Source organism: Rhinoraja longicauda, chromosome 16, assembly GCF_053455715.1.
Source record: "Rhinoraja longicauda isolate Sanriku21f chromosome 16, sRhiLon1.1, whole genome shotgun sequence".
NCBI classification, from domain to species: domain Eukaryota; kingdom Metazoa; phylum Chordata; class Chondrichthyes; order Rajiformes; family Arhynchobatidae; genus Rhinoraja; species Rhinoraja longicauda.
Window position 1 is genome coordinate 4,220,359 of NC_135968.1, and position 14,096 is coordinate 4,234,454.

Sequence of the window (14,096 nt, forward strand, 5' to 3'; positions counted from 1 at the left end):
TAGAGTTGCTGCCTGACAGTGCTTGCAGCGCCAGAGACCCGGGTTCGATCCGGGTGATCGGTTCTTTCCGCAATCTTCGGTTTCCTCCCACACTCCAAAGGCACAAAGGTTTGTAGGTTAATTGGCTTGGTATAAATGTAAATTGTCCCTAGTGTGTGAAGGATAGTGTTAATATGCGAGGATTGCTTGTCAGTGTGGACTCGGTGGACCGAAGGGCCTGTTTCCGCGCTGTATATCTAAACTAAACTAAAGAAGATTTTGGTATTTCCCTTTGCCAAATCCATCCACGGGTTCTGTCTCCTACGATGGTGAGTGAGCCTGGATAAGAAAGAAGAAAAGACACAAGGTGCTGGAATAACCCAGGCAGCATCTCTGACTAGATCATCATGGATAGATGTTTTCTACATAGATAGGTGTCCTTTGTTCTACCCTAAGAAAGAAGAAACTCTTGCACCTATGGCTGCTCAGTCGCAGTGAATCTCAAAACGTTAATCGAATCCCAGAATTTTTTGTTGCGTCACCTACCCACATTCTCCAGAGATGCTGCCTGGCCTTCTGAGTTACTCCAGTACTTTGTGTCCTTTTGTGTATTGTTCTTTCCAAATGGGTGGTCTGACCGCATGCATGGCGGTCGTGGTTACCCAGAACGTCTGGGCCCCGGAATACGCCCTATAGATCAAAGATACTAGAGGAGCTATCTTCCCTTTCAACGGAAGATGCAGGCACCAAACCCACAGAACGGAAGTGACGACAGAAGCATGCGCAGCAAACGCCTCGACATCGGAACTTCCGGAAGGTCGGCGACAGGTAGGAACCGAGAACGGGCGCGCAGCGTTAATCAGCACCGGGGCCATCGGGCGGGCGCCGATCCGTGCGAGGTTTGGATACACGGAGTGGCGGATGCCAGTTTATCCGCCCGTCCGCCGCGCTCCGCACCCGTGACCCCGGGGATTCCCCCGCTTTGTCTCGCCAGCGCGGCCTGTGATGCAATGCGGGCCCCGGGCCGCGCAGGCGCGTCTGCCTGCAGCTGTCACTGGCAGAGCGGTTGCAGACGCGATGAGGATTGTGGGTAATTAAGCGGCCATTGATTACCAACCTTGGAGACTTATGGCTGCAAAAAAAAAGATTAGGCAGCAACTCTGGAGAACACAAATAAGGAACATTTCGAGTCGGGACACTTCTAGCAACAGTTGCAATCAATACAGTTGGAAAGAGAAATAGTTAATCAGGGCCAGCACAGTGGTGCAGCGATAGAGTTGCTGCCTCACCATGCCAGAAACCAGGATTCGATCCTGATCACGGATGCTGTCTATAGAGTTTGTATGTTCACCCTGTGACTGCTTGGGTTTACACTGGGTGCTCTGGTTTCCTCCCACACTCTGAAGACGTGTAGGATAGTGCTAGTATACGGGGTGATCGCTGGTCAGCTTGGTCTCGGTGGGCTGAAGGGCCTGTTTCCACGCTGTATCTCTAAAGTCTAAAGTATCTGCAACTGGATGGAAGCTCCTGATGAGAGTGAGTGCAATCTACTAACACACAGCCACCATCAAGATGGAGATTATTTATTCCAAATTACTGTGCAATTATATACATGTATTTTAAATGTATTTTGCAGATATTGTAAGCAGCGTGTTGATTATGGGATTATCAAACCTATCATCTTGTCAGATCTGCGGTGTCAGGTAATTCTCCAGCACCTGAATGTCATTGATCTATGAAGGAATGGGAGCCACTTGTCCATTTCATGTTTGGGAGAAGACTGCAAACTGCTGTTGACCAGGAAGGCACTGATATGTTCACAACCCATACACAGAACAGATAGAGTCACAACCACTACGTGAACCTACGACTGGAAAGAGCTTTGGCCCAGTTACGCAGCCAAAGATGGCTTCCTGAACGGAGCCCAGAAAGGAAAACTAACCAACTAAGTGAGGGAGTGACAGAAGAAGGGTCCCGACCTGAAACGTCACCTATCCACGTTTTCCGGGAATGCTGCCTGACCCGCTGAGTTACCACAGAACTTTATGTCTATCTTTGGTATGAACCAGCATCTGTAGTTCCTTGTTATCGCCAGCGAGGGAATGTATTGGATGAATCAAGGTGGAGAGAAGCAAAGTGTTAACGTTTATTCAAAGTTCAGAAGGAGTAAACCCTCGTTATTACAGACCTCTTTGTAACGGATTTTGGTTATAGTGTACTGTCTCTTTAAGAACACAGACTGTCAGTTACACTGCAGAGGCTATTAAAATTGACAAGACATTGAAATGAACAATTGAAATCGATGAGCAATCCCAACATTTAACCCTATTAAACAATGTAACAAACAGCCTTTAGTATTTTATCAGTAACAAAAATACATTTTTGGCTGTTAAAAAAACGTTTTTAAAATAACTAATCGTTTCACCGCTCGGTGGTTGGAGCAAATTCCATACCTGGTTATAACTGATAATAACGGACACAATTCTCTCCCCCTGTGGTCCACTATGACAAGGGTATACTGTATTTTCCTAGATCAAATAAATACATGAGTCCTGGTTGTCGATCCTCAGAATAAATTTCCTCTCCAGATTGAAATCGGTGGATCATGGTGGGGAGGGATTTTTACCTGTTCTGTGTCTGGGAGGAGATTCTCTGATTTCTTCTCCTGTGACAGCGACATTGCCCCGGCGTCAATAACCCAAGAACCTGAGAACACGCCGGCGGCTCGATGAGACGTAAGCAAGTCCATGCTGTGGAGAGGCCGTTTACCTGCCCCGTGTGTGGGAAGGGATTCGCTCAGTCATCCGGTCTCGTGAAACATCAGCGATACCACTCGGCGGAGACCCCCTTCATCTGCCCGCAGTGCGGGCGGGAGTTCACTCGGTCATCCAGCCTGATGAGGCACCAGGAGGTCCACACCGGGGAGAGGCCATACACCTGCACCGAGTGCGGGAGGGGGTTCACCCGCTCCTCCAGCCTGATGAGGCACCAGCTGGTCCACACCGGGGAAAGACCCTTCACCTGTTTTGAGTGCGGGAGGGGATTCACTCGCTCCTCCAGCCTGATGAGGCACCAGCAGGTCCACACTGAGGAGGGACCATTCATCTGCACTGACTGTGGCAAGGGCTTCAGCCGGTCGGCCAACCTGCTGACCCACCAGCGGGTCCACACTGGTGAGAAGCTGTTCATCTGCACCGAGTGCGGGAAGGGCTTCACCCAGTCGTCCAATCTGCTGACGCACCAGCACATCCACACCGGGGAGAGGCCGTTCACCTGCTCTGAGTGCGGGAAGGGATTCACCCGCTCGTCGGACCTGATCATACACCAGCGGATCCACACTGGGGAGAGGCCGTTCACCTGCACTGAGTGCGGCAAGGGCTTCACCCAGTCGTCCAACCTGCTGAGGCACCAGCGGGTCCACACCGGGGAGAGGCCATTCACCTGCGGCGAGTGCGGGAGAGAGTTCACCCGGTCCTCACATCTACTGAGACACCGACGAGTACACGCTGAAGGGAATGTTTAACAGTGCCGTCTGTAGGATGTTTAACCATTAGCCGAGACACCAGCAAATGACTGCCAGTGTTTGATTCTACCATTACTGCCTCTGTTCATCACACCCAGGACTGATCCTTGGTCACTGGGCTCAGTCGGGGTCTGTTTATGCTGATATTAATCGCCCCTGTAACTGGGCTGGAGTTTTATGTTCTGGATCTGTCATATAAATCTTTTTTGGTTGAAACACTGAGCCTCAAGTCTTTAATTAATGCAGGGAATAGAGTCAAGAGTCAAATGGGTCAAGAGTGTTTTATCCGAAATGGAACAATGAAATTCTTACTTGCAGCAGCAAAAAATCATTAATTATATATAACACATCAATTAAATAGACAATAATAGTTTTAGTTTCGTTTATTGACACTGAGGTACAATGAAATTTTTTTGTTGCATGCTAACCAGTCAGCAGGAAGACTATGGAGATTATACGTTCTCCCTGTGACCACATGGGTTTTCTCCGGGTGCTCCGGTTTCCTCCCACACTCCAAAACCGAGCAAGTTTGTAGGTTAATCGGCTTCTGTAAGTAGTCACTACTGTATAGGATAGTGCCAGTGTACGGGAAGATCGCTTGTCCCAAGGGCCTAATTCCGTGATGTGTCTCTAAACTCTAAAGTAAAGACTATACATGATTACTCTCAAGCCATCCAGTGTACAGATACACGATAAATGGAATAATAGTGCAAAGTCAAAAATAATGACCCCAAGTCTATATATTTCAGAGCATATTTGGAGGTTGTAGTGTTTAATAGCCTGATGGTTGTAGGGAAGAAGCAGGCTCATTCCTCCTGATGGCAGGTGTGAAATGAGAGCCTGGCCAGGGTGATGTGGGTCTCTGATGATGCTGGCTGCCTTCTTGAGGCAGCGACTGTTGTAGATGCCTTCGATTGATGCAGAGTACTTCACTGGATAATCAAGGCCATTCAGCCCATTTAATGCACCAGTGTTTCTGTTGTGTACCATTTCTTTCCATTTGACCTCATTCAACTATTCTCAAATTTCCTTCTTCCCTTTGCATCAATGCAGCTGGTAGAGTTGCTGCCTCACGGCGCCACAGACCCTGGTTCGATCCTGACCTCGGGTGCTGTGTATGTGTGTGGAGTTTGCATGATGTCCTTGTGACCCACGTGGGTTGCCCCTGAGTGCTCCGGCTTCCTCCCACATCCCAAAGATGTGCGGGTTTGTAGATTAATTGGCCTCTGTAAATATTGCTCCTGGTGCGCAGTTAATGGATGAGAATGTGGGACCAGTGGGCAGCCAGCACAGGGCTGCTCGGAATAATAAAGGACCAATCTCAGCCTTCTCCCCTCTCCCATCAGGCAAGAGGTACAGAAGTTTGAAAACGAATACCTCCAGATTCAGGAGCAGCTACCTCCCAGCTGCTATAGACAACTGAACTGTCCTCTCACCAGCTAGAGTGCAGTCCTGACCGCCCATCTATCTCATTGGAGACCTTTGAACTATATTTAAAATGGACTTTATCTTGCTCTAAAAGTCAATCCCTTTATCCTATATCTTTACACTGTGGGCGGCTTGAGTGAAGCCCTTTCCGCACCGGGGGCAGACGAAGGGCCTCTCCCCGGTGTGGACCCACTGGTTGGTCAGCAGATGAGATGACTGAGTGAAGCTCTTCCCGCGCTGGGGGCAGACGAAGGGTTTGTTGCTGTTGTGAATCCGCTGGTGTTTCCGCATGTTAGACCGCTCGCTGAACCCCTTCCCGCACTCGGGGCAGGTGAACGGCCTTTCCCCTTTGTGGAACCGCTGGTGTATCAGCAGGTTGGACGACACCGTAAATCCCTTCCCGTACTCAGGGCAGGTGAACGGCCTCTCGCCGGAGTGGACCCGCTGGTGCTTCATTAAATCGCTCGATCCGTTGAAGTTTGCCGCAGTCAAATCATGAGAACGGATTTATGGCGGTGGGAGGCGAGAGCTCCGATCAGGAATGTAATTCAGGGGACTTCCCCCCCTCCTCGGCTTGATGGAGATTCCCGACAGTTCGGTAGAGGATGACGTGTGGGTTAAATATACATCCAAGAACAGCAGAGCGATTCCCCGGTTGCAGGAGACATCGCTGCCGGAACCCCGGGCTCCAACCCTCGGTTTTTATGAGACGCCGCTGGGGACCCTCCGGTCCTCCAACCTCCGGCTTTGTCCGCCCGCCGAGTCCAGGATGCATTGCAGCCCCCCCAGGTGACGCATGCGTGTCGTTATCACGGCGGTCATGGAACGTATTCCAGGCGCGGGAGGATTATGGGTAAAGAAGCCTCCATTGATTCAGCCCTCTCAGGGGACTTAATAATAATAATAATAATATATTCCTTTATTGGTCCCACACCGGGGAAATTTAGTGTTACAGCAGCAAAGTGATCATTCATTATCATCAAGAGATCATTCATTATAAATAAAAGTAAAGACAATGATAAATTGTATTCCTTAGCTGTTACTGTTGACTCGTCTGCTGGGAGCAGTGCTGGTTGTGCAATCTCACAGCAGCGGGAAGGAAGGTCCTCCTATATCTCTCCTCACGCACTTGGGGTGAAGGAGTCTGTCACTGAAGGAGCTACTCACTGCAGTGACAGTGTCCTGTTTGGAGTAGGAGTCGTTGTCCAGCAGCGATGTTAACTTTGCCATCATCCTCCTCTCTCCCACCACCTGCACTGAGTCGAGGGGGCAACCCAGGACAGAGCTGGCTTTCCTGACCAGCTTGTCAAGTCTCTTCCCTTCCGCCACTAGGATGCTGCTGCTCCAGCAGACCACTCCATAGAAAATGGCTGATGCAACCACCATGTTGTAGAAGGTCCTTAGGAGTGCCCCCTGCACTCCAAAGGAGCTGAGTCTCCTTAGCAGATAAAGTCTGCTCTGGCCCTTTTTGTATAGCGCATCAGTGTTTCCGGTCCAGTCCAATTTATTATTGAGGTAAACACCCAGGTACTTATAAGAGTCCACCCTCCCGATGTCCTTTCCCTGGATGTTCACCGGTGTCGGGGGGACCTGGCTGCGCCTGCGGAAATCTACCACCATCTTCCTGGTTTTCCCCGCGTTGTTTCGGAGGCGGTTCCGCTGGCACCGGTCCACAAACTCCTTGATCAGTTCTCTGTACGCCTTGTCATCGTCGCCTGTGATGAGGCTGCCGATGGCAGAGTCGTCAGAGAACTTCTGTAGATAGGAGTTTGCAGAGCTGTGCATGAAGTCCACAGTGTACAGGGTGAACAAGAATGGAGCCAGCACTGTTCCCTGCGGAACCCTGTTCGCAATTCCGCCCTGGAATTACAGGGAGTAGGGGTAGAAATGGCAATGGGGGTAGTGGGGAGAGCGTAATATGCAGATGGTGATAGTTTAGACACACAAGGAACTCCAGATGCTGGTTTACAAAAGTAACTCAGCGGGTCAGGCAGCATGTCTGGAGAAAAAGGATGGGCGACGTTTCCGGTCAGAACCCTTTTTCAAACTGAAAGTAAATAGGAGGGAACTGGAGGTGGATAAAGGCAAGAACAAATCAAGGTCAGCAACAAATAACCAAGGAAGGATGGAATCCATAATGGACCAGTGTTGGCTGGGAAAGGTGATTACAAAGGCTATTGTGATGCAAACAGTGGAACTAGTAGGATCACTAGGGTGGAGGGAATGGGTTAAGTAAGAAGGGATGCAGGGGTTACGTAAAATTAGAGAAATCAATGTTAATACCGGTGGGCTGTAGGCTGCCTAAGTGAAATATGAAGTGCTGTTCCTCCAATTTGCGTATGGCCTCACATTGACTGTGGAGGAGGCACCAGACAGAAAGGTCAGTGTGGGAATGGGAATTGAAATGTTTGGAGATAGCGGGGGCCAAGGCGGCATGAGCATAAGTGTTCAGTGAAATGATCGCCCAGTTTGCACTTGGTCTCACTCATATATAGGAGCCCACACCAAGAACAACAGATACAGTAGATAAGATTGGGGGAGCTGCAAGTGAACCTCTGCCTCACCTGAACCATTGGAGTCCCTGGATGGTGTCGAGGGTGGAAGAATAGGGACAGATGTTGCATCTCCTGCATTTGCAGGAGAAAGTACCTGAGGAGGGAATGGTTTGGGTGGGAAGGGATACGTGAACCCAACGAGTTTCGGAGGGAATGCTCTCTGTGCAAAAGAGGAACGGGAGGTGACGGGAAGATATGACTAGCGGTAGGATCCCATTGCTGGTAAACGTTTTGCTGAAGACTTACGCCCAGACAGCTTTGGCTTTGCAATATTATTGTTTGTTTATATATAATATATATATATATGTATATATATGTGCACACACACACACATATATATTGAATATATGTACATATATATTTTCAATATATAAACTGAACATTTTTGTGCAGGAAGAAACTGTAGATGTTGGTTTACACAGAAGTGAACCTCTACCTCATCTAAAAGGACTGCCAGGGACCCTGGACGGAGTTGAGGGAGGAGTTATAGTGAATGTATTTTTGCTGTTTATTATGGTGTTTACACAGTACTCTGTATTCATAACTCTTGTGCTGCTTTAAGTAAAAATTTCATTGTTCTGTTTCAAGACGTATGGCAATAAAACATTCTCAACTTGACTCTTGAGACAGTGTTCAAAGCAAAACTGATTTATTTCTCACAGGCTCTGAATATTAAAGTTCAGCCCTGTTTTCGGCGTGACTAATGTCCGCAGAAACAGACCCCGACTGTGCCCAGTGATGAACATCAGCAGGTACTGCAGAATCCAACACCCTCAGTTGCTTGTGAACCCACTCTCTACCGCAGTTCACCGCTTGTCTTGAAATTTTTTCTCAGCCATGAGCTTGCGGGTGTGTCAGCAGCAGCAAGTTAAGTCTTCAACATTCCGCACGTTTAAACTTTCTCCCCGTCGTGAACTTGTTGATGCCTCAGTAGGTTGGACGAGCGGCTGAAGCCTCTGCCGCATTTGGAGCAGGAAAACGGCCGCTCCCTGGTGTGGATCTGTTGGTGCCTCAGTAGGTGGGTGGAGCGGGTGAATCCCTTCCCGCACTGGGAGCAGGTGAACGGCCTCTCGCCGGTGTGGACCCGCTGGTGGGTCAGGAGGTCGGAGGACCAGGTGAAGCCCTTACCGCACTCGGTGCAGGTGAAGGGTCTCTCCCTGGTATGGACCCTCTGGTGGGACAACAGATTGGCTGACCGGGTGAAGCCTTTCCCGCACTCAGAGCAGGAGAACGGCCTCTCACCGGTGTGGACCCTCTGGTGCGTCAGCAGGTGCGACGGCAAAATGAAGCCCTTCCCGCACTCGGAGCAGGCGAACGGCCTCTCTCCCGTGTGGACCCGCTGGTGCCTCTTCAGGTTGGCCGACTGACTGAACCCTTTCCCACACTCGGAGCAGGCGAACGGCCTCTCTCCAGTGTGGACCCGCTGGTGGGTCATCAGGCTCGAAGACCGAGCGAAGCCCTTCCCGCACTCGGTACAGGTGAACGGCCTCTCCCCGGTGTGGATCTGTTGGTGGGTCACCAGACTGGAGGAGAGAGTGAATCCCTTCCCACAGACGGAGCAGGTGAACGGCCTCTCCCCGGTGTGGACCCGCTGGTGCCTCATCAGGTCGTACGACTGAGCGAAGCCCTTTCCACACTCGGAGCAGGGGAAATGCCGCCCGCCCACGTTAACTCCCTGGTCAGACGCCATCGTGTACCCGTCCCACATTTGGTGCAGTCAACTGACTGGTCTCTGGACCCTGAATTATTAACCCAAGGTCAACATTGTCATTAACATGAAGAGAAATCAGTGAATAACCTCCCAGACACAAAACAGATAACTTCCCTCCATGATGCACCAATTTCCAAAGGTCAATGGTGCTTTATTGTCAGGTGCAAATGCACAGTGAATTTTTTTTCTTGCGTACAGTTCAATTAAGTATTGCCATACCTAAGCACGTTCCTTGATTAGCAAAGTGTAAAGAAATAATCCACTGACACCAGTTAGAATGGAGAATTCTTTCCTGTCCAAACATTAACCAAAAGATTGCTGGATTGTTTTTATCCGGGAAATACTGACACTGAAGGTGGCTTCTGTCTAGATTGTTTCATCAATTCCTCTCTCTCACACAAGTGCTTGTTTTCTTCGTCGCTGGGGACTGTGCAGAAAGTCATCTCTAGCTGTGCAACTGGGCCGAAGTTTTCTTCCCACACAAGCTTCTCACTGCCTTGCTGATGGCGATAGAGTTTGCAGTCTTCTCTCCCAAGCAGCTCCCATTTCACACTCATTTAGGTGCTGGGGAACTGACTGAGAATGTGGTCCTGGTGTTAATTTGACCCTGAGGTTTCCACGCATAAATCTCGGCTCAATTTAACCTGCGAAAGAAGTTTACAATAATCACCAATAGACATGGCCATTTCAGTTGAGAACATTTTAGTCTCTGTTGTACTGGGATTTATTTGGTTGCACATTTACCACTGACCGAGTGTCACGGTGACGCAGCTGGTAGAGCCGCTGTCTCTCAGCGCCACAGATGCTGCCTGACCTGCTGAGTTGCTCATGAACTTTGCATTTTGTTCAAGATTCCCAACATTGCAGGTCGGCACAGTGGCGCAGCGGTAGAGTTGCGGTAGAGACCTGGGTTCGAACCTGATTACGGATGCTGTGTGTACGGAGTTTGTACGTTCTCCCTGCGTTTCTGGGCTACTATGCGAATGGGAACAATTTTCAGAAGCCAATGGACGTACAAATCTAGACTAGTCCCACCTGTCTGCGTTTGGCGAATATCCCTCTAAACTCCTGTCCATAAACACTAATTAAGGACAACGTTAAAGGGGGCCAATGTGTTAAAGAGGGCCCCACAATCCCGCACGTCTTTGGGATGTGAGAGGAAGACGGGGAACACGCGGGGGAACCTGCGCGGTCACAGGGAGACCTGCATTCTCCACACGGAAAGCAGCCGAGGTTGGGATGGAACCCGGGTCTCTGGCGCTGCGAGGCGGCGACTCCCTGGGGTACAAGGGAGGTTGAAAGGGTGTTTGGTGGAGGCAGTTCACACTTACCATCGAGGGGAGAGGGAGATGGTTCACAGCGACACAAGGGCGCGTCCCCGCGCTCCAGCCAATGGTAAATGAGCCGGAGGCGCGTGCATGGGGCGGAGGGAGCAAAGGCCAGAGTCGCGGGCGCGCGCACGGTCGCTCCTCGGGCCGCGCAGACCCGCCGCACAGCACCGCGCATGCTCCCCGCTCACTTCCGACATCCCTCCTGTGCGCACGCGTTGCCGGCTCCTTCAGCGAGGATAAGGTCTATTCCCCCTCGTGAGCATTTCTGGGTAATTATGCGGCCATGGATACGCCCCGAACACCGTGTGGTGTTCGCCAAACAGCTTCCTGGCTTCTCAAAGGCTTCCTGGAAGCCTTTAAAAAATTTTTTTAACAGTGACCGTCTCTGAATAGGCTTAGTAGATTTTAGACATTTGGAGTTTCGCAGCATGTTTTGGCTTTTACATAGTAAGTTCTGTAGTGATTTTAGAAACTGTAGATGCTGGTTTACACAAAAAGACACAAAGTTCCAGATGCTACGGTCAGGCAAACGCCTCCGCTGTCACGCTGTGAAAACGGAGAGGATAATAATAATAATAATAATAAGCATTTATTTTATATAGCGCCTTACCAGAAGCTCAAAGCGCTTTACAAAAACAATCATAACATAAAAACAAACAGACAAACTATCCTAACGGAGAAGCGGCGAATAAACAGCGCCAGCGTCCTCTCACGTCAGGGTCCGGCAGTATACAACACAAGGCACAGGACACACAGATACAATTTATAACACAAACAGCCATCACAGTGATTGCTCCAGGCACACCCTCACTGTGATGGAAGGCAAAGAAAAGTCTTATCTCCTCCTCATTCTTCTCCCGTGGTGCCACGAGGTGAGTTTCTTCCCACAGGCCATCAGGACTGTTAACTTTTATAGAAACATAGAAAATAGGTGCAGGAGTAGGCCATTCGGCCCTTCGAGCCAGCATCGTCATTCAATATGATCATGGCTGATCATCCAACTCAGTATCCCGTACCTGCCTTCTCTCCATACCCCCTGATCCCTTTAGCCACAAGGGCCACATCTAACTCCCTCTTAAATATAGCCAATAAACTGGCCTCAACTGCCTTCTGTGGCAGAGAATTCCACAGATTCACCACTCTCTGTGTGAAAAAAAACGTTCTCATCTCGGTCCTAAAAGACTTCCCCCTTATCCTTAAACTGTGACCCCTTGTTCTGGACTTCCCCAACATCGGGAACAATCTTGCTGCATCTAGCCTGTCCAACCCCTTAAGAATTTTGTAAGTTTCTATAAGATCCCCCCTCAATCTTCTAAATTCCAGCGAGTACAAGCCGACTACTCCAGGGACTAAATTTTGTCTTCTCTGTATTAACTGTATTAACTTTATTTATATGCTGTAACTATAATTCTTTTTTGTGCACAATCTGCAGGCATTACCACTTTCATTTCACTGCACATCGTGTATGTGCATGTGACAAATAAACTTGACTTGACTAACTCAGCGGATCAGGCGGCATCGCTGGAAAACATGATGTGACGTTTTGGGTTGGGATGTTTCCAGTCTGAAGAAGTAACTACAGCATTTTATGCCTGTTTATTTTTCACCTTCCCAATTCCACCAAAGTCTTTGACCTGAAACATTAACTCTTTCTGTTTCCACAGATGCTCCCTGACCTACTGAGTGTTTCAGATATTTTCTGTGATATTTTCATGTTTCCAGCATCTGCAGCTTTAAAAAATATCAGTCATGTGATTCCATCATTTGTTAATGAGCAAAATTATTTGACTTTACTAGACTTTTCCCTGCCAATTAAAGCCAGCATGAGGCAAATTCCGTCGACCTCCGTTTTAGTTTTCCACTTTTGGATTATTTTTCAAGTGGAAATTCTAAAGATGTGGGCCAAACACATGCAGGCAGGACTATTGTAGATAGGGCATCATGGTCAGCATGGACAGTTTGGGCTGAATGGCCTATTTCAGTGCTATGTGACTCTGACTCCAAAAACCAATATAAGAGACCTGGATTCAATCCTGACTACGGGTGCTTTCTGTACAGAGTTTGTTTGTTCTCCTGTAACTGCATGGGTTTTCTCAGGGTGCTCTGGTTTCCTCCCACACTCCAAAAACATGCAGATTTGTTGGTTTTGGTTAAATCGTATTGTCCCTGGTGTGTGGGAGAGTGCAACTGTGTGGGTTGATTGATGGTCACTGCGGAGTTGGTGGGTCGAAGGGCCTGTTTTTATGCTGTATATCATATCATATCATATACATACAGCCGGAAACAGGCCTTTTCGGCCCTCCAAGTCCGTGCCGCCCAGTGATCCCCGCACATTAACACTATCCTACACCCACTAGGGACAAATTTTACATTTACCCAGCCAATTAACCTACATACCTGTACGTCTTTGGAGTGTGGGAGGAAACCGAAGATCTCGGAGTAAACCCACGCAGGTCACGGGGAGAACGTACAAACTCCTTACAGTGCAGCACCCGTAGTCAGGATCGAACCTGAGTCTCCGGCGCTGCATTCGCTGTAAAGCAGCAACTCTACCGCTGCGCTACCGTGCCGCCCGGTATCTAGGGTCTAAAGCAAAGTAAAATAGCAATAGGCTGGTCTGGAATAGGAACTGATGGAGCAAGGTACTTAAAATGGAATCAAAACAATGATTAAAATGCACACACATAATTCTGGAAACATTCAGCAGGTTGGGCAGAATCTGCACAGATTGAAAGCCTTCTATGGGATATGGGCCAAATGCAGGCAAATGGGACTAGCATAGATTGGCATGGACAAGTTGGGCTGATGGGCCTGTTTCTGTGCTGTGTGGACTCTGAGTTTAAAAAACGAACACAAGATTCACATCTTGAAGAACCGTCAAGGTCAAACCTCAATGTTGAAGTTGTTAGTGCCATGTATATCAATTCCAAAAAAACACTTGCCACTGGCTGCAGTGTTTGAGGTTTATTTATTTGACATGGTATGTGTTGGTTTGAGAATTTAAACTTAAAGCAGATGGATTCAAGAGAAACGGTGTTGTGGCAACACACGTCCTTGGCTCTGGCTGCTGTTACCAACAACACATCAGTGTATGTAATTGTTATGTACAATTAGTGAAAGAGATGATGACTGAGCATTTACAGGTACAGTTAGGGGTGCCAACTATCTCATTCCCAAATAAGGGACAAGGTGATGTCACCGCCCCGCGGCCCACGTGACCTCACCCAACCAGTGGCCATGTGCTGCTGCTCCGCCAATGGCGGCCGCCCGGGCCGGGAGGCGGGTTGCTACGCAACCTTCGTTAGGCGGCGCCCGAGCCTCGGACCAACACTGTCTGGACCTACAGCGTCTGGACCTACAGTGTCCGGTCCTACAGCATCTGGACCTACAGCATCCAGACCTACAGTGTCCGGACCTACAGCGTCCTGACCTACAGCGTCCGGACCTACAGTGTCCGGACCTACAGCGTCCGGAACCTACATCATCTGGGCCTACACCGTCCAGGCCATCAGCCACATACGGGGCAAGGGCGATCCCGTATGGGACAAACCAATTTATCCCGAAATACG

General features: G+C 49.2%; 2 protein-coding genes across 3 annotated transcripts in view; one reads left to right on the forward strand and one right to left on the reverse strand.

Moving 5' to 3' along the window:
* LOC144601144 (uncharacterized) overlaps positions 1-3,743 on the forward strand; it is a 22,914-nt gene extending 19,171 nt beyond the window's left edge. The window contains 1 exon segment of the mRNA XM_078413099.1: positions 2,738-3,743. Within this exon segment, the coding sequence (XP_078269225.1) occupies positions 2,738-3,502 (765 nt within the window). The 3' untranslated portion in view covers positions 3,503-3,743.
* A 4,430-nt stretch (positions 3,744-8,173) lies between these two features.
* LOC144601124 (uncharacterized) overlaps positions 8,174-14,096 on the reverse strand; it is a 59,407-nt gene continuing 53,484 nt past the window's right edge. Inside the window, exons 1-2 of one of the 2 annotated variants that reach the window (XM_078413077.1) lie at positions 10,528-10,704; positions 8,174-9,840 (exon numbers count right to left, since the gene is read on the reverse strand). In XM_078413077.1, the coding sequence (XP_078269203.1) occupies positions 8,378-9,193 (816 nt within the window). In that variant the 5' untranslated portion in view covers positions 9,194-9,840; positions 10,528-10,704 and the 3' untranslated portion in view covers positions 8,174-8,377. Of the gene's footprint in view, positions 9,841-10,527; positions 10,705-14,096 lie in introns of those variants that run through there. The other variant, XM_078413079.1, reaches the window with a different exon arrangement.